The sequence below is a fragment of the Ascaphus truei genome, chromosome 4 (genome assembly GCF_040206685.1).
Source record: "Ascaphus truei isolate aAscTru1 chromosome 4, aAscTru1.hap1, whole genome shotgun sequence".
NCBI lineage: Eukaryota > Metazoa > Chordata > Amphibia > Anura > Ascaphidae > Ascaphus > Ascaphus truei.
Window position 1 is genome coordinate 398,786,620 of NC_134486.1, and position 19,137 is coordinate 398,805,756.

The 19,137-nt window shown below is 42.6% G+C and overlaps 1 protein-coding gene across 2 annotated transcripts in view; it reads right to left on the minus strand.

The window, feature by feature from the left end:
* Window positions 1-19,137, minus strand: part of PTK2B (protein tyrosine kinase 2 beta) — a 219,192-nt gene that overhangs the window by 32,233 nt on the left and 167,822 nt on the right. Inside the window, exons 19-25 of one of the 2 annotated variants that reach the window (XM_075598619.1) lie at window positions 16,526-16,626; window positions 15,220-15,309; window positions 14,240-14,444; window positions 8,426-8,534; window positions 7,701-7,766; window positions 3,295-3,420; window positions 2,944-3,090 (exon numbers count right to left, since the gene is read on the minus strand). In XM_075598619.1, the coding sequence (XP_075454734.1) occupies window positions 2,944-3,090; window positions 3,295-3,420; window positions 7,701-7,766; window positions 8,426-8,534; window positions 14,240-14,444; window positions 15,220-15,309; window positions 16,526-16,626 (844 nt within the window). The remainder of the gene's footprint in view (window positions 1-2,943; window positions 3,091-3,294; window positions 3,421-7,700; window positions 7,767-8,425; window positions 8,535-14,239; window positions 14,445-15,219; window positions 15,310-16,525; window positions 16,627-19,137) is intronic. The other variant, XM_075598620.1, reaches the window with a different exon arrangement.

A 19,137-nucleotide genomic window follows, 5' to 3' on the forward strand; every position in this document is an offset into this window, starting at 1 on the left:
CATCTGTATGCCCAGAGGCACTTATTAACCCTACGCTGCCAGAGGGGCCTGCAAGGCAGTGCTGCATCTTCATACTTCCAGCATGGCCCCTTCATCTTGTCTCAACCATTACATTTAAAGCTGAAGCCGTTTAACCAGTGTAAGGCCTTGCCCCCGCTGCCTACTACAGTGTCCGCCGCGCGCACGAGAGCCCTCCCCGCAATGGCGCCGGGCCCGCTGCGAGGGGGGGCCGCAGCGCTCGCGCGAGAGCTACTCCTGCTCTCAATAGAATTGAGAGCAGGACTCGCGTCGAGCGATACGGCGCGCCCCCCAGCGGTTCAGCCAATGAGGGCGAACCTGCTGGGTGACGTCATGGCCGCGCCCCCGTCACTCCTCTGCCACTCCCCCCCGGTCTCTCCTCCTGCAGTGAGCTGCAGACCGGGGAATCGGCTGAACGTGCCGCCAAAAGCGCGGGCGCGCGTTACAGCGGCGTGACCTGGCCTTAGCCTTACTAACAGGTGTGTCTCTGTATATCACGGAGAAGGTGCAAGAGGGGTGGTCCCTGCTCAGCTCAATCTCTATAAACGTACTGGAGGGGAAAGGGGCATACATGGAGACACGAGAGAAAGGAATCCCATGTGATGCACACAACCTCCATTAATAATATAAGTACATGTAACGGTTTTTCTGGACCCACCCAATCTCACATTGGCCCCTGTGGTCTAACCGGTCCCCATTACATGTCTGTATGTTGTGGTGCACCTGCTGGCTTACAGGACTCCTGAGTCTCCCGCTTGGATGGTATGGGGATATCAGCATGACAGGTATCTGAGGTAGTAGGGATTGAGTCCTACTCACATCTGATGCAGCGCCTCCACCTCATCAGGACCTCTGCGGCCGCAGGGGGATGTATCTGATGAGGAACTCCTTCTTGGTGCCTTCCTCTGCTGAGTAACTCCACACTCACACATGAGGGTTTCGGTGAATAAGGGCATCTTTATTATCATCATAGGCAGACTGCCCCTCACAGCGGTCGTACTCAGCCGCTCATTCCCTTGCTGCACATCCCTTCAGAAAGTTCTTCCCTCCCAATGGAGTTGGGTCACCTCTCCCCTCAGGGAAATCACCACCTGCGTCAGGTCCCTGATCACAGTGCAGATACTATTGATTATATCTGACAGCCTTAACTGCTGCAGACCTCCAAAACTGGACCATCACTGATCCATTGAACTTGAACTCCATCCACTACAAAGCACACTTGATTAACCAACTTGAACCACTAACTTTTGTGAGTGCTGTGTCTTATATAGACTCTGAAAACAGCCACACCTCTTATGTCACTAATAGTGGACACAGAGCATGTTACCACTCCCCTTGTATACATATGACACTTCACCAGAGTGTGAGGGCAAACCTCCATGATTGATGCTGGCAATCCTGCCCACTTACCAGGTTTTACTGCCAGCATGACAAAGAACTGGAAACCATTTTTATACATGGCTACATACAAATAAATACATTTTATTAAATTCAAGAAAACATAATTTAAAACCTAAACAGCGCTGGTATACAGCTTTGACGCCTCTATAAATCAAGGTGAGGCATTTTAAATACTGAGATGTCAGTTCTCAAACTGCCCCATATCCTTATATGAGTCTACGCAAACCAATGTGAAACACACCTATTGGTGATAAGGTGTTGGTGTCTGACCAGCAATAGCTTATTCAATATTAGGGGTAAGTATAGGTGTCCTGATAGCTCCAATGCATGCAGTTCGTGCTTTCAGGGCCTGAGAAATAATTCAGTAGGTAGGTGGGCACGTTCTTCCCTATTTTATTATAGTGAGATTATATCATCTGGAGGTGCCTTTTATATGTCCGGCTAATTTTAGTTCTTTTGCTACCCCCTAGGACTATGCAAGAGTAAGAGAAAAAGGTAAGGATCGAATATCCAGTCGCTCCATAACACAAAACATAGGCACTCACCAGCAAAAAGAGGTTAAAAAATCAGCTTTATTAAACTACATAAAAAACAAAAAAAACAAACAGTACTAACTACTCCTAGAGTAGTTAGCACTGTTTCTTTTTTGTTTTTTATATAGTTTAATAAAGCTGATTTTTTAACTTCTTTTTGCTGGTGAGTGCCTATGTTTTGTGTTATGGAGCGACTGGATATTCGATCCTTACCTTTTTCTGTTACTGTCTGAGAAGGATCTGTTTCACCACCGGATGCCTGAAGGAGACGCCTCTGGCAGCGCCAGGGCAGCAGCTGGAAGGAGGGGGATCAATGCGGTGTTTCATCGTGAGTAGAGGGTACTCCACACGGGCATTGCCGGGGCTAGGGGGACTCAGTGATTGCATATCACAACCCATTGTCCCCATTGTGTTCCCTCCTTGTTACCCCCATTAATCCGCCATTATTGCGTTACTGCTTTGCCCTATAATCCCTATTTCCCGGTGTCAACTCCTTTTAATATATTTTGACTGCTATTTAGGCATTTTTCCTAGACCTCCTGGAGCTTGTACACGTTTTTATTCTATGTTATGCAAGAGTAAAACACTAATACTAAGGTCAGTGATAGCAGCAGACACATGTCGATAGTATTGTTGGGCTCGTGGCTGCCACAAGGGGTTGCACAGAATGCTGCCCACGAACTCTATCATCAATACATCCAGACAGAGACAATTCAAAATTCTATAGCAGCATAGTTGGAATATTTGAAAGAAGACCACGGAGAGATTGGTTATTATATCTTAATCACTGTGAAATTAATATAAAAATATAGCGATTCAGTAATCCCAGTGAAGGAACATGTAGGTAATCTATTTAACTGGAGCCAGACTGGATGCATGCCGAACAGCTTTACTTGGTAAGAGCATGTGAGAATAGTTAGATGACGTGCTAAAGGATTAGTGATAGGGGTCCCTTTGCCTTTCCATGAGCTCTCTCCTTTGCATTACTCACCAGTGATCTCTCCTCTTGCTTTAGCCACTTATTGTCCTCCATCATCTGCCTCTGCTGCCGGTTTAAGATTGCCATCATTTTCGCTCGCTCAATTTCCCACAGTTTCTGGGCTTCTTCCTTGCTTTTGGGCTTGACAAAGTCCTCTTCCTTGGGGTAACAATAAGTAGGCGAGAGTGACCAAGGTTGCAAGGTTGATCTATCCAGAAAGGCCCTTTCATCACACCAATCTGATCTACGTATTAGACTCAGTGTATACACCCCATCATACTATAGGTACAACCACTATAGGGACTATGACCACATGTTGCAATGACTTTCATGGGTAGCAAATGCAAAGCATGCAAGCCTTACCCTCATGCTGCGACGTTTGAAGATGCTATGACGCAGGAGTGGTGGACTATGTGAAGAGTCAAGTGGAGATTGGTACTCTGTTGGACTACAGAGCGTGGGAGAGCTGGCACATAGGCTCTCAGGCACCTGTGCAGTAAGGGTGCGAAGCACAGACACAGAGACACACAATTAGCAGCAGCACAACAAAAGCACACAGAGAAAGCACATACTGCATAGACAACAAACCCTGAAATTGCATTCAACAAGAGCAACACAGCATACAAGCTTCAGCAGAGTTTTAACAGCTTTACAAAGTCTGATGAAATGAAAAATCAGTCCCAGCATGAAACGAGGCTAAGCTGCTTGCCAGCAGGAACCTCCTTACCTCCTGTACCAGTAAGGATAAAGGGCGGCACACAGGAGCAAGTTCAGCAAAAACACCCAGCAAATATACCTGACAAAGGGGATACTGCCCCCTTTGCTGTGAATATGTTTAACTGAGGGTTGGCCAACTCCTGTCCTCAAGAGCTACCAGGTCAGGTATTCAGGATATCCCTGCTTCAGCACAGGTGGCTCAAGCAGTGGCTCGGTCTAAGCCTGCACCACCTGTGCTGAAGTAGGGATATCTGGAATACCTGCCCTGTTATTGGCCCTGGAGGGCTGAGGTTGGCTACCCATGCGCTATCCATTCCTCTGCAAGAGTTCTCCTTTTGAAACAAAAGAGTTAACGTGTGTGTGCGATCTCTATCCTTTTTGTGTATTTTTATGCACTTACTAGAAGGCTACTTGGCAGAACCAACTTATTGGGGCCTTTTTGTAGCACACGTTTATAATTCTCTTTTGATTTAAAAAACAATTGCTCTGTGTGCAATTGTCTGAGTCAGTTCACATTAACATTATTCTATTTGTTTATTATGTTATTTTTACATCACTTCATTCACATTACTTCCCGAATCCTACTTCATGTATTTTCTTGCACAAGAACAATAAGTTTTCACTGCATAAATAAATGCTAAATAATGGTGTTAAATGGCCCCACAAACTTGAAGATGTTCCACCCATTCAAGCTAGAAGAATCTAATCAAAATGCCACGTTGTAACTTGTGCAGAGAGTACTGTAATTACTGCACCATTTGCACTTTTGTCATTTAGAATCCCATATCTCGGACGCTGCATTCCTGGCACATGGAGATAAGGTTTCCTTCTCTCTGTAAATGTCTTCAATCCAAAAAGTCTTATCACAACATAACACTTTTCTCGTAGAATTCATCCTAAACAAAAACTTCTTTTCAAATCGGGGGTTTACGATTACATAATGTTTTGGGTAACAGCAGCGACGGGCAAAACGGTCAAAATCCGCAGAATTTCCCGAGCTTTCCATTAAACATCCGTGCCGCAGTGTCAAATTCGGCGACGGATTGGGCCAAATTCAATCCGTGCGGATGAATCCAAAACCGCCATTGGATACAATCTGCTGGTAGGTTTGAAGAATCCAAATAGATTGAATTGGATTCTTAAAATCCGCCCGCGGAATCCGCAGATTTGATTGTCAATGATAAAAAAAAAAAATATTCTGGAAAAGGCGACTCGCCCTTTTTTTTGCCCATCTCCAGTTAACAGCAGTTTATTGATAGGTGCTAATAGCCGTATTGGTCCTGGAAAGAGTAAAATCATTAATAGGTTATGATACCCTTTAATGGACCAGCATATCAATCATACAGGGCTGTCTTGTTACATAGTTACATAGTAGATGAGGTTGAAAAAAAGACGTACGTCCAACAAGTTCAACCTATGCTAAATTTAGACAACAGATACTTTATCGTACATCTATACTTACTTATTGAGTATATTTACTTATTGAGTATACTAACTTATTGTGCATAAGCTTTCACGACTGCAGAGATTTATTCATCAGATATGCTAGCAGGATATTAGATATGAAAACTCCTAATTATTATGTTATAATTGAGTTATAACATGTCTGGTATTGAGTCATGCTTTTAGTGGACTCTTGATTAAGACCGGGGATGGATCAAAAGATATAGGTTTGGTGATTTTTATAGTCTCTTTTCTAGAGCATTTTGATTGAACCGACTATGATATTTTTGAGTTGTAACAGCTGCATTAGTTGTAGAGAATAGTAAAGCATTTACTGGAACAATAAAAAGTTGTTCATGAATTTACAGTGTCATTTATTTATTTGATTTCAAGACTTTAATTCCTCCTTGTAGTTTCTTCGATGTACTGTAAACTTTTTTAAGTTTTACATATTTTGTTACATGAATTTAGTGACAAAAAAATATAAACATTGCTACATATCCCCATTGTCTAATGTTTCTAAATATTCTCAAATCTAAAGTTACCAAATATCTATCTGTAAGAAAAGCAAATGGTAACAAATCTTTGAGTTCTATTCTATTATCAGTCTATTGAATATATGATGAATTTGTAAAATGATACAGTATTTAGGATCTGGCAGACACCTACAGTACATACAACATTCTGTCATTCTGCTTGGACCGGACATAATGAATCCTTCTCTGTCCTTTCTTCCACAGATGAGGTGAGATGTATTAATGCAAAGAACAGTGTTTGGGGCCTATTCTAGAAGCTTCGATAACTTTGCTGCCATCTTGAACGGTTTGTCATTTGTGTTACCACGGTATTCAGAAAGAATCTGATACCCTGCTCCGCTACCTGCCCGCAAGGCCTAAACACCCACTGCAAAATACCACCTTCACCCACCCCTGCTACCCACAATAAACTGGGCACTAGTATTTAACCCCTTCATTGCCTTAGCGGTTAGCCACTAAGCTAATGAAGCTGCCTGTAAATGTATTTTTATTACACTGGATTGAAGCAGGGGGTCTCCGGAGTTGATATTAATGTGTATCAGCTCCGGAGACTTCTGGCTTCAATCCGATGCAGGAAAAAAAAATATATTTTTTAAGTCCTAGTCTCAAATCCCATCTCGCCACCCTTGGGATAGCGAGATGAGATCAGTGATAAGCTCGCTATTTGAGAGTCTCGATAACATTATCAGGGATACTAGAATAACGTGATATTATCAAAAAGGCGCCATTTTGCTTTTTTTCAGCTGCCGCTCGGTGTGTTTGAGCAGGAGCGAGACCGACCGGGAAGATGCACTTCCCGAACGAGTTTGGCAGGTTATCGGCGCTTTTTGAATATCAAACTTGCCAAATCGTATGGGAACTGCTCAAAAAGCTTGAGGAGTTTCTTACCGAAGCTGCTAGAATAGGCCCCTTTGAGTTCAGTGGCTCCATTGTAACTCTCTGTTGCATTATAGGTAAAAAGCTTGTTAGGTAAGTGTCTTACAAGGGAGGTTAACACCACATCAGACCTTGAGTGTTTTTGTGCAAATAGGAGGAAGAGAATGGAGTACCACAGATGCAATATTTGATACACTCCATGATAGCATGTGCACCAGATAACACCATTATTGACCCTTCACATATTGTACATGCAGACAATAATATAAGCAAGTACATTGATAGAGTGGAGCAAATGGATACATGTCTCTCTTTGCTCTATTTTTTCTTCACAATTGTCTTGATCTCCCCCCCCCCCAGAATTCCCCATTCATTCTTTACAATTGCCCCACATCGATACTGAAGGAAGTTTTGTATTGTGTTCTTCACTTTTGCTGGGTAATTTCACTCATAAAAAGGAAAAAATAACTTTGTACTAGATTTGACGTTTGTGTCTATAAAGAATTTGGCCTGATGAGAATTGAGAGATACTGGGGGTTATTAAATCTAATTGGGCCAACTTAGCTCAAGCACAGAAAAACGTCTATTTACTTTCATTTGATTTTCTGTGCCGTAGGGAATAAACCCAATTTCATTATGTTAAATTAGTTTAGTGACATATTAAAATATGTATACCGTAAAAAATATCAACGTATCAGGTTAAGACGTTACTAAGCGTACTAGCACAGAGGGGTCAATGTACAGATGTACTGTAGCAGGTTTAACGGTCTCTGGAGCTGCAGCTGAAAAAGCTTTTAGCCGCATATCCGGAGATGGTGCTGCTGTCTCATCGCTGTGGTGGGTGCGGGGGGGTGGGGGGGGGGTCCTTGCTTCCTGATCAGATCCCCCACAGCAATAATCCTCCAGTACCAGTCCAGCCATTCCTGCGGTAACACTGTTTAACCCGGTGCCGGACACAAGAAGTCCTGCTACATCTGTGCTAATGTCTCCCACCTACAAAACTGTGACAATCTTAAAGCAAAAAATCAGCGTCATATTTAATCAAAGCAAAAAAAAAAAAAAACCCTACTGCACCGTTTAAGACCTTATTTTCTGATAAATCTGGTGCCATTGTATCTCAAGTTTTGCAGCCAGAGATAAATCTTCCCAATCATGTCCTTCACGTGTGAAATGAAACAGAACTCAGGGGATTATTACCTGAAATTGCAGCTTCGGCGCTAGCAAATTTCCTGGTGCTGAAGCCTTATATTTTGGACGGCTTGGCTGAATCAAGAAAAAAAATGGGAAAAAAAAAAAAGTTAGTTAAAAACATTTATTCATTTAAATCATGAGATGGAAAAAAAAAAGTTGGAAGATGCAGAACAGACATTTTTGATACATCATAAAAGCACATTGCGGATGAGAACATTTACACAGTAGATACTATAGTTACAGTATTATCCAGAACATTGTAAAAACAATTATTTTGCTCACAAAACTGAGACAGTAAATCTGGCAAAATAAAAGAGAGTGACATTCCTTTTCATGAATTTTTCAAAATTGTTAGGATTAATAGCCAGTTTTGCTCTCTACCAACCTGTGTAGATTTGTTTCTGACAGAATGAAAAGGGAATGGAAAATGTATTTAGAGATAATCCCTGTCAGCTCTCTTTGTGATCTTGGGCAGGAAGCCATGGCTCACAATTGAAAATGGTCACCAAGCAAAATGGTCACCAAGCAAAATGGCCACCACTCAAAATGGCCACCAAGCAAAATGGCCACCAATCAAAATGGTCACCAAGCAAAATGGTCACCAAGCAAAATGGTCACCAAGCAAAATGGTCACCACGTTATTGTACCTTTGGTAACAAGGGTTTTAGAAAACACTAATTTAAGGACTTTTTCGCCTCATAAAGGGCAGCAATAAATTAACCCCCCCTTACCTTCGGAGGAGGTTCTTGCATGGGAGGTGGTTCCACAATTTTGGGGGGGCGTTGGCGGTTGCTCCTCTCCTTATCTTTTACAATCTCCTTTTCTGTCTGATATATATCGCTGTGGACAAACAGCAGGTGGAAAATATTCTTAACAGGTCAAAAGAAAACCAAAAACAGCCCATAATAAAAGCATTGTCAATGGATGTTTGAGACCTCATTTGTTATACCGTGAGGCACACCAAACATTATTATTATTGTTTATTTGCAAAGTATTTAAAACCAGAGACAGAACAAAAACACAGACAAAGCTCAGTTTTAGCACATCCAGTGAAACTCATACACGGTACAGTGCCTAAATATATATGTATAAATATCTATTAAGTAAATTGGTCTTTCAGTTTAACATTTTTGGCCAAAATTGTTGTAAGCCCCTGAGCCAACTGCACGGCAGACCACAATTCAGGGGTCCCTAACGCTAATATAAATTCTTAATAACCTGTGTAATAACAGGAAGAATGATTTATAGTAAATCTGTCAATATTAGTTGCAAAGTTCTAAGTCTGATTGAAGCTTTTATTAACCTGTACATTACCAGGAAAAGCACTCTGTATTAGAGTTGTCACAACCATACTGCAAGCACGCAAGTTCCCCTGAGTGGAAGATGCTATGGAGTGAGCCCTTAACCATTTAAATGTGGGAGGGGGTGAGCTACAATTAGGTAGGAGGTTGCCACCCTCCAATCAGCCAAGACTAGCTGAACAACAATTGTAAAACATACTGGACACCTAACAAGCTCCTATTGAACCCCCAATTCGTACCGTGTATGAGTTTCACTGGATGTGCTAAAACTGAGCTTTGTCTGTGTTTTATGTTTTGTCTCTGGTTTTAAATATATATTGCCATGCTCAGTAGCACTCCTCTGTGACACTCATATGCTTATATATATGTTGTGGTTATTTTGGGGGTTCAATAGGAGCTTGTTAGGTGTCCAGTATGTTTTATTTGCAAAGTAACAGCATATTCCGCATCACAGCGGGGGTTACAGAGATTTGATCATTACATAAACAGAGTTTACTGTAGTGCAGACGATTATTCTAAAACAAACCTGGGGCAAATCTCCAAAAAAGACCCAGGTACATGCTGCAACATTTCACACATTTCTGCAGACAGACTAATGCCCATCGAATTAACAGTGGGGGTCCTTGGCAGTCCCATTCAAACTGAATGGGACTGCCAGGAACCCCTGCTGTGTTAATCCGATGGGCCATTAGTCTCTGCAGAAATGTCACTGAAATGTACCCAGCATGTACTGTACCTGGCTAGTTTAAGGCAAGTTTTAGAATACTCGTTGGCTCGACTGTACATACAAATAAGGACAAGCATGCACAAACAGATAAAAAGATGTAATGAGGGTCCCACTTGTGAGAGTTTACAATCTATAGGGGATGAGGGACAATGTTGAAACAAAACGCTAAAGTGGCTGCTCACTGTGGGATGGAGTCTACCTCGGGTTGGAGTATGGTCCAACCCATTATGGTTTGAGCGTGGGGATGTAAGGGGGTGTTACATGGACTGGAGATTGATTCATCAACACATCTGGTACCTGAGTGGTTGGAGGGAATGGAGGAGGGAGATGAATGTTTGAGGTATGCCAGACTTCCTTGAAAAGGTAAGTTTACATAAGTTTTAAAATGTCTAAAAGCTGGGGGAGAGTCTGATGGTACGTGGTAGGAAATGTCAGAGGGAGGGGGTAACACGGGAGAAGGTTTGTAGGTGGGAGTCAGGAAGAGGAAATAAGGCAGTATTAAAGTTGAATGTCATGGTCAGAACGAAGGGGGCATCGAGGGGGCATTAAGGTATATATTTTGGGTTGAAGGCTGAGATGTCAGGGGGAGCTCGAGTTTCAAATTTCTAGAGGAAATGGGAAGCCAGGGTAGCGATTTGCATAGTTGAACATCAGAAGTGGAGTGGGACTGCTTGGAGAAGTTTGCAGTAGTCAATGCAGGACAAGATGAGTGAGTGAATTAGGATTTTAGTTGCATCATGAGTGAGAAAAGTGTGTATCCTGTACATATGTATGTGTATGAAGAGAGCAGAAATTCATGAGAGCTTGAAGGAGAGATCAGAGTCAAAGATGAACCCTAGACAGCAGGCTTGAGGTGTTGATGATTTAGTGGTGTTACTGATAGTGAATTACAGTTTGGGTATAGGGGTGGCAGTGGGAGAAAGAGTATGTTCTGGTCTGGACAGGTAACAGTGGGACATTGTGGATGTTGAAGCTATACCGTTGGTAACACGAGACAGGAGGAGAGGTACATTTGGATGCCATTGACATAGAGATGATACTAAAAGCCAAAATATTGTATTAGTTCACAAAGGGAGGAGGTGTAGAGTAAGAGTGGGTCTTAGTGTGCCAGAGAGGGATCGAAGGAGATGTGAATGAATAAGATGAAGGGGGCAGGGTGTGTGGTGAGAGGAAAGTGGAGACCCCAGACTCAATCACAGGGGAAAATGAGCTGAGTGTGAATTTAGGTGTGCGAGGGGAGGTAGGTGTTGTGTGTGGAGCTTGACATGTCTGATTCATTTTATCTTGTCTGTGAAGTAGGTGGCGAGGTCCCGGGCCATGAGTGTAGAAGGTGGTGCAGGTGTAGTTGGGAGCGGAGAAGGGAGTTAAAGGTGGTTTAAGTAATTATGGTTGGGCTATGGGTTAGGTGCATTGAGAGCTTGCTTGGTTGGTGGGCAGGGGTTGTGGTCAGGTCTCTGTAATTAGTCTTTTCATGGGGCATGGCGATGGGTCCAACAGTGGGGATAGTGGAGGTGATTGGATCGGTGAGGTGGGTGGCTTTGAAGGGTTTTGGAGAGACTTTAGGAATGGGTGAGGGTAGGGGAGATCATGGGCCTTGTGGAGGGCATTGTAGTCACCCTCCCCATGGGCCTTGTGGAGGGCATTGTAGTCACCCTCTCCATGGGCCTTGTGGATGGCATTGTAGCCACCCTCCCCATGGGCCTTGGGGAGGGTGCCTATGAAACACATAGGCATTTTAGAGGGATGGAGAAAACACACTACTAGTCATTCAAACCGGTTGGGCCATTCATGGGCGGTGAGGTCAGCCAACCCTGTCGGAGTGAAATCCGGTGTGTAGGCGGAGAAGGATGTAACTGAGGCTGTGAGCAAACACTTGTATGCCACCCTGAAAGATCACATTTGTGTCAAAAGCAGTAGGGAGATTGAGGAGAATAAGTATGTTGAAATAACCTTTACACTTTGCTGTGAGTAAACGCTTGGCCCCTTTTGGTAGTGCTTTCTCAGGGGGGTGTAGAGGTTGGAAGCCAGATTGTTGAAGGAGAGAATGTGAATCAAACAGCTGTATGCAAGCGATTTGAGTAACTTAGAGGTATGGAGAGAAGAGAAATATGGCAGGAGTTAAAGATCTGGGTCAAAAGAGGGTCTCTAATATAGGTGTGATGCATGCATGTTTAAAGTAAGGTGGGAATATATGGTGGAGACAGAAAGATTAAAGGAGGTGTATTAATGTGGGACTTAGTGTGACAAAGAGGAAGGGAAGAAGATGTCAGGGAACAGGACGAAGGGGGCAGACGGTAGGGCAGGGGTAGGAAACTCCAGGGCCAACTCAAACTCAAGGGCCACCAGCAGGTCAGATTTTCAGGATATCTCTGCTTCAGCTCAGGTGGCTCAATAAGTGGCTCATTCAAAGTTGTAGGGGGAAAGATGCCGACAGAGTATTTGCGTGTGCAGGAGGAGGTAGGTGGCACATTTGGAGCCTGATGTGATGTCACATCAGAAAGTGGCAAGTATTTTTTTGGAAGAATGTGGCACCGTCTTGGGCTGTGAAGGCGGAGGTGGGTGCTGGTGTAGTTTTGCAGAGAAGGGAGTCAAATGTGGTGAATAGACATTGCTGGTTACAGGACAGAGTAGGTAGGAGAGAGGAGAAGTACTGTAGGCTTGTTTGGCCAGGGAAAGGGCCGTGTTGTAGGAGGAAAGAATGAATTTCTATTGAAAGAAATCTGTTCATTATCATTGACAGCACTGGCAGATTATTCGAGCACTTATCTAACACATACAATGGCTCCAAATATTAAGTGACAAACTCCCAGCAAATTAGAATTGTCACGTAAACACAATTAGACACAGGAACTGAAATATTCACTGACAATGACATATTAGCACATGACCTTCCATGCTCATATTTGTTTCCTTCCATGTTCCCAGGCACACAAATATTCTCTGACAAATATTCCCTAGCAAAATCCCAGGAACCACACATTGAAATGTCAAGTGCTTTGTAAGGTTATCACATTGCTGAAATTGTATAGCAGCAGCATATACAGTAATTGGTATTTTATAATTTATTACAGTGTGCATGCCAACATAATAAGAATTGATGATGGGAGTATGGAACTCTTCTTATTAACCTTCTGCCATTAATAATTCTAAATAGAAAAAACAAAAATAGAGTCTGCCCTCTACATTTGGTATCCAAAAAGTGATCTATTTAAATATTGCATAAGTCCAAAAATGTACAAGAATCACAATATAACAACAATATAAAATAAAGTACAAAAAGGGGCAATGCACCGGAGAAATTCTCAATGTTTTGGGACACCCCCCTTTATCAAGAGGACGTCTGATCACTTGTTGTATTCCAAACTTCAAGTCCAGGCTCGGTTTTTGAGTGAGTTTTTTTCTCTGACTGTTTTTCTACTTGTGATTTGGGCTCCATTTTTTGGGGGCACACTTATGGGATCTTGCACCTTCTGTACAGTATATTGTAATTATTTATTGATTTGAGTGCACCACTAACTCCTTTGAGTAGGCTATTAATAATAATAAATGCATGGAGGGTGCTTATAACGGATCCATCCTGCACCCAGAGCGACCATTACTCTTTAGCCATCTATTGTGGCTTGTAAGCTTCTGGGCGTAGGGCCATTCTTCCCTACTCTACCAATGTAGCTTATTATGCTGCAATGTTATCGTCAATGTCTTCATACCAATTGTACTGTGCTGTGGAATATGTTGGCATGTTATACTGTATATAAATGACAATAACAAAAATAATAGTAATTCACCAACACATAACAGCATTAGATCTAGTCACATCAGTTTGGGGGGGGGGGAACAATGTAAATTAAGTATTGTGCTATTTTCCAAGGACATACAGTATTATAATCATTTAACCCTTTCATTGCTGCAGGGGTTGCATCACCAGAGTGTCCCAGCCCCTCTAGCAAATCCCAATCACGTGACCGCTCATTAGAGGAAATTAGTGACGCAGCTCGGTGACGGCATCGTCGATTAGGGAAGAGGAAGCGTGCAATCCATTGCCTGCTAGTGCAACGCCATCTCACCCTAGAGCTGAAAGCCCGTGAATGTATGTATATATTTATTTATATAGCACCATTCATATACAAAGCACTTCACAGCAGTAATACCCGTGATATAGTAATATAACAGATGATGGAAATAAGCGCTTCAGACATAAAAGTAACATGAGGAAAAGGAGTCCCTGCCCCGAAGAGCTTACAATCTAAGAGGTAAGTGGGTAGAACGTACAGACGTAGTAGGAAGGTGTTCTGGTAAAGTGCGTCTGTAAGGGGCCAAGGTCCGTGCTTCTGAGATGTACAGAATAGTATCATCCACAGAGCTGCCCATATGCTTCGTTAAAGAGGTGTGTTTTAAGAAAGGTCTTCAAGGTGGAAAGGAGGGGTCCATACGTCATAGGGCCCCTGGAGTGCCGGACCCCATAATGTGGAGGCTATGTCATGGGGATCTCAAGATGGCAAAGAGAGAAGTTACTTTACCTTAAGCTACAGGCCAGCTCAGTAAATTTCGGCCTCTCAAAGGAATCATAGGTCCAGCAGCGAGTCATCAAGGTGTACAGGGTGGGCGGGCACATCTCTGGCTTTGGAAGACGATCGCCTTTCTCAATGACGCTGATCACATCTTTGTTTTCCAGCCAGAAAAAAGGCTGCTTCCCGAAGCACAGTATCTCCCACATACAGACCCCTACAGTGATAAATACAGACACAGTACAAACTATAGAAGCAAACAAGAAGGACAGGATCACATGGTTAATGTTCATTCTCACTGGACTAAATAGACTAACGTTTCATACTTTGTTTGCCATTAATATTAATAATAACAATGTATCTTTACTTCTTGTAAATGTTTGTGCGTACTGTACATGCGTCTGCTCTTCCCGTGCTCACTGGTTATACTTGTTTGGCTATTAGTCTTCCTTTGGGGTCTTTTGCATCAACAACCAGTAACCACCCAGCAAGTTGTATCATTTTGTAACATTCCCATATAAAAGGACTGCAAAAACGCCTTTCAAAGTCAAAACTATACAAAGTGGATTTTTTTTGACACATATTGAGATTTGAAAAATTGTATTGCACGGAGGTTATTCCTTAAAGTGAGGCTTGAATTGAAGTTTCCCTGTGGCAATGACTGATCAGCACTATCTCAGTTAAATCAATAACGCATTATGTGCCTGGAGATGGTGGAGCAGAATGCACTTCCACTGGTTAAATCAATACTCTCTGGGGCAGGGATTTCCATTCCTATTGCCTGATTTTATTTGTTACACTTCTTGCAATATAATTCCATGTATTGCATTGTGTCCTTTGTATAGCGCTGACTACACTATGGGCTACACACTGAGCCACAGATTGAGCCACCTGTGATGAAGCAGGGACATCCTTAAAACATGACCTGATGGTGGCCCTGGAGGACTGGAGTTGGCCATTCCTGCTCTTGAATTGGTTTACAATTTGCTCACCAAACATCCAGACATCGCTGGCCGAAGTGAAGCGTCGGAAGTTTATCGATTCTGGAGCCATCCACTTGATTGGGAGTCGAGTCACTGAAGCTGGAGAGAAAGCACTGTATGTACACTGGCGACACACTTTATTCGAGCTCGGCTAGTCCCACGAATTCGGGTATACCCGGGTGTATTGAGGTTTGTGACTGTTTTCTGCCCGAGTGCATTGAGTTATTTTCCAAGCCGGGATTGAAGCATTTTATTCCAGCTGGCTGCAATACTGCACAGTATATATATATATACTGCATTACAATTCATGAATTTATGCCATCTGGTAGACACGCGAAGCATTGCAGCCTATTAAATCCTAATCATTATCATTTAACAGATCAGCCGCCCATCAGCCAGGCATGAAACCAGGCTGGGAAGGCAAATGCAACGGGGCTTGTCAGAGGTGAGGAGCGGCGCATTCCAGGTATCTGCCAGGTACATACCGGGTATTTGCTCGGATAAAGTGTGTCGGTGCAGTATACAACTATTTCGCCAACACATGTTTGAAACAAGGAATATGGGCAGTACTGTATATGGGAAAGCTGAATAATGCCAAGGTATAACCATCTCATTTTTAATAAGTCATATTTATTATAAATCAAGCAACCTTTAATAATACAATATATAATTTTATATTATGAATAGAAATGGAGAGGGTACCTGGACAGAAAGACTTATGGTAACACGTATAGGTGAGATGTAAGATTAAACATCCCCAATATAAAGTTTTCTCAAGTACTGTACATGGGACAGTAAATTTCAATTGCTATAAGAGTAAAAATACTGAGTATATATATAAATTATGATTATTTCCCACTCTTAAACCTTAAGCCTCTTATGAGGAAACGCGATTCCATGAACCCCCCCCTGCCTTTGAAAATCATACTTCAATATCAAGGTTACCCTTCTCTCCTTAAGTACCATGGTTTTGGTCTACTGTACATGTTGAACACTGATTCTTTGGCAAAAGCTGAACGATTGGGTGGAAGAAAAAAATGAAATCTAGTAAGAAATGCTGATTTGTTGGTTCTGAAGTGAAAATGTTCTGATTTGATTGTGCCTTCACTACTGTGTCATTGACCCTGTAATGTTATCAACATACTGCAATTAAGCACATTTAGGTAATGGAAAAAGCTGATTTGTAATGTGGTCAGTATTGAGAGATTTTAACACGTGATCGGATCTAACACATATACTGTTGGTACAAGACAACATATTGAAATATGGGACCATCCATTGAGCCCCTTTGCAAACAAATGTGTAAAATACCCACCTTTATAATACTCCTCCTCCTCTATATACCTGGATAGTCCAAAGTCTCCCAATTTTACACACTCGTGAGATGCAACCAAAATATTCCTTACAGCAATGTCCCTGTAAGAAAAGAACGAGATGCTGGTTATAATCCCAACTTTTCTTCCTATTATCTTTACATTAACTGTCTATTGGGAGATACATTACAGGGGCATTACTACAGCACTACTATACATTCCATCAAATGAACCATTCTGAGGTACAAGACGGGAATTAGAATCCACGCACGATTCCAGCCGTCTAAAGCTTTTTCTGCTTGCAAAACAAATCAATACCAAGCACATCCTCTTTGTGACTTACAAATATTTTCAGCCCTCTGCAAACCACGAACACCTCTAAACCTAACGAATAGAAACACTATCATGGGAAGGGGCCTTTCAGTTACAGTCGCTGTTCCTTTAGGTTAGTGGCGCATGCAAAAAAGCAGTGTCAAAATATTCAAGGGAAACACCAAACCCCGAAAAGACAGAAAGACCTGGGGATATGAACTCATGCCAAAATGTGGCACTCTGCATACAGGCTTACACCAGGATAAGGTTTTCATGTCACAGTACCCTCCATGAAAATATACTACCACTCATGGTTAAGATTTGCCCAATTAGTTAAGTTATATGTTACAGATGCAGCAGATGTTATTGCACCCGTTATCTAACGATTTGGTTCTTTAACTCTCCAATGGTTTGCCTTGTAAATCACCCTCACGCCAGTGCTAACACGCCATCATGCATTCACATGTGCAATAATACACGCTGTATCTGCACCTCAATCCGAAGTTGGTGAGAGACTCTGCACCAAATGCTCAGGCACTTCACAGCTCCAGTCTGACTGTCTGACTCCCCTGCACTTCCTTCTTGCATTACTGTGTGGCATTAACCATTTGCATGACACTGTTTTACATTTCTCGTTCCAGTTTATGCACATATTCTACCCTGAATACAGTACCGTACATACTGTATATTTTACTGTATCAGCTTATATTGTAACATGTCTCAAGAAGGGATCTGGCTGACTATGGAAGCTTTCACTCTTTTTAAACATCAGTACAAATATACTTTGAACTTACTATTGTTTATTTTTATTACAATAGCTTTTTTTCTGTTTAGATTAGGGCAGTGTTTTTCAACCAGGGTTCTTAGGAACCATTAGGTTCCCCCTGGCATCCTTAGGGAGGTCAGTGCAATTTTCAAATTATTTTAAAATGTTACCAACTACAAAAGAATTGACCATGTATCTGTTCTTAGACATTATTAGAGAGGGTTGAGGTTCCTTACAATGCATCTGATCTCTTACGCGCTATTAGAGAGGGTTGGGATTCCTTACAATGCATCTGATCTCAGACACGCTATTAGAGAGGTTTGGGGTTCCTTACAATGCATCTGATCTCAGACACACTATTAGAGAGGGTTGGGGTTCCTTTCAATGCATCTGATCTCAGACGCACTATTAGAGAGGTTTGGGGTTCCTTTACAATGCATCAGATCTCAGATGCGTTATTAGAGTGGGTTGGGGTTACTTACAATGTATCTGACCTCAAACGTGCTATTAGAGAGGGTTGCGGTTCATTACAATGCATCTGATCCCAGAAATGCTATTAGAGATGGTTGGGGTTCCACAGAATTTCACAATATTATTAGAAGTTTCCTTAACCAAAAAAAAGGTTTGGAACCACTGGTTTAATGACCAACATGTGAGTCATCGTAGAAAAAGAGCCATCATACACAACCAGGCTATAAGATAGCATTGCATATGCTCTGACACTACAGACAGAAACAGACACCTCAAACCCTGACTGGATCTTTCAGACAGAAGGCATACAAGCCAAAGACTATTGCCACAACAATCACAACAGCATTTAAAGCCCCACAAGAACACCTGTTCCAATACAAGAAGAAAAAAATAACCACACACATACCACAGGTGACTACATACATCCCTGCCCTAGAGGGAATGCAAAGAATAATCAAAGATCTGCAGCCCATGCTGGCAGAGGATGGAACATTAAAAGACATCTTCCCCAAACTTCCCTCCTTGCACTCCGGCAACCGCCAAATCTCAGACAGAAGTTAGTCAATAGCCAAAACTTAATAATGAACTAAGGACGCTGTTAATGGCACGACCATGCAATAACACACGCTGCAAACGTATCAAACATACAGTATATGCCTAGATCCCAAAGCCAGTCACAACCGTAGAACATTCACTATCAGGGGAACATTCTCCTGCACATCTAGGAATGTGGTATATATGATGCAATACATCAAATGTGACTAAGGCCGCGTCCATAATGCGAGTGACGGTGCGGGTGGCGCGAACAAAATGCAGTAGATATATCGGGCTGGCCGTAGTACGCGCGACTGCGCACGTGAAGGAGAGCGACGGCACGGCAGATTTTTGAACAGACACGTTTTTTAATTTATTCCCGCGACAGCCGCGTCACGTGAGCGGTTCAGCCAGTGATGGCGAACCAGGCTGGTGACGTCACAGCCACGCCTCCCTGTTGTGAGCGATCTGAGTCCACAGATCGCTCAGGCAATAGGTGCATGTGCGACGCCATGCACTCCGTCGCTCGCG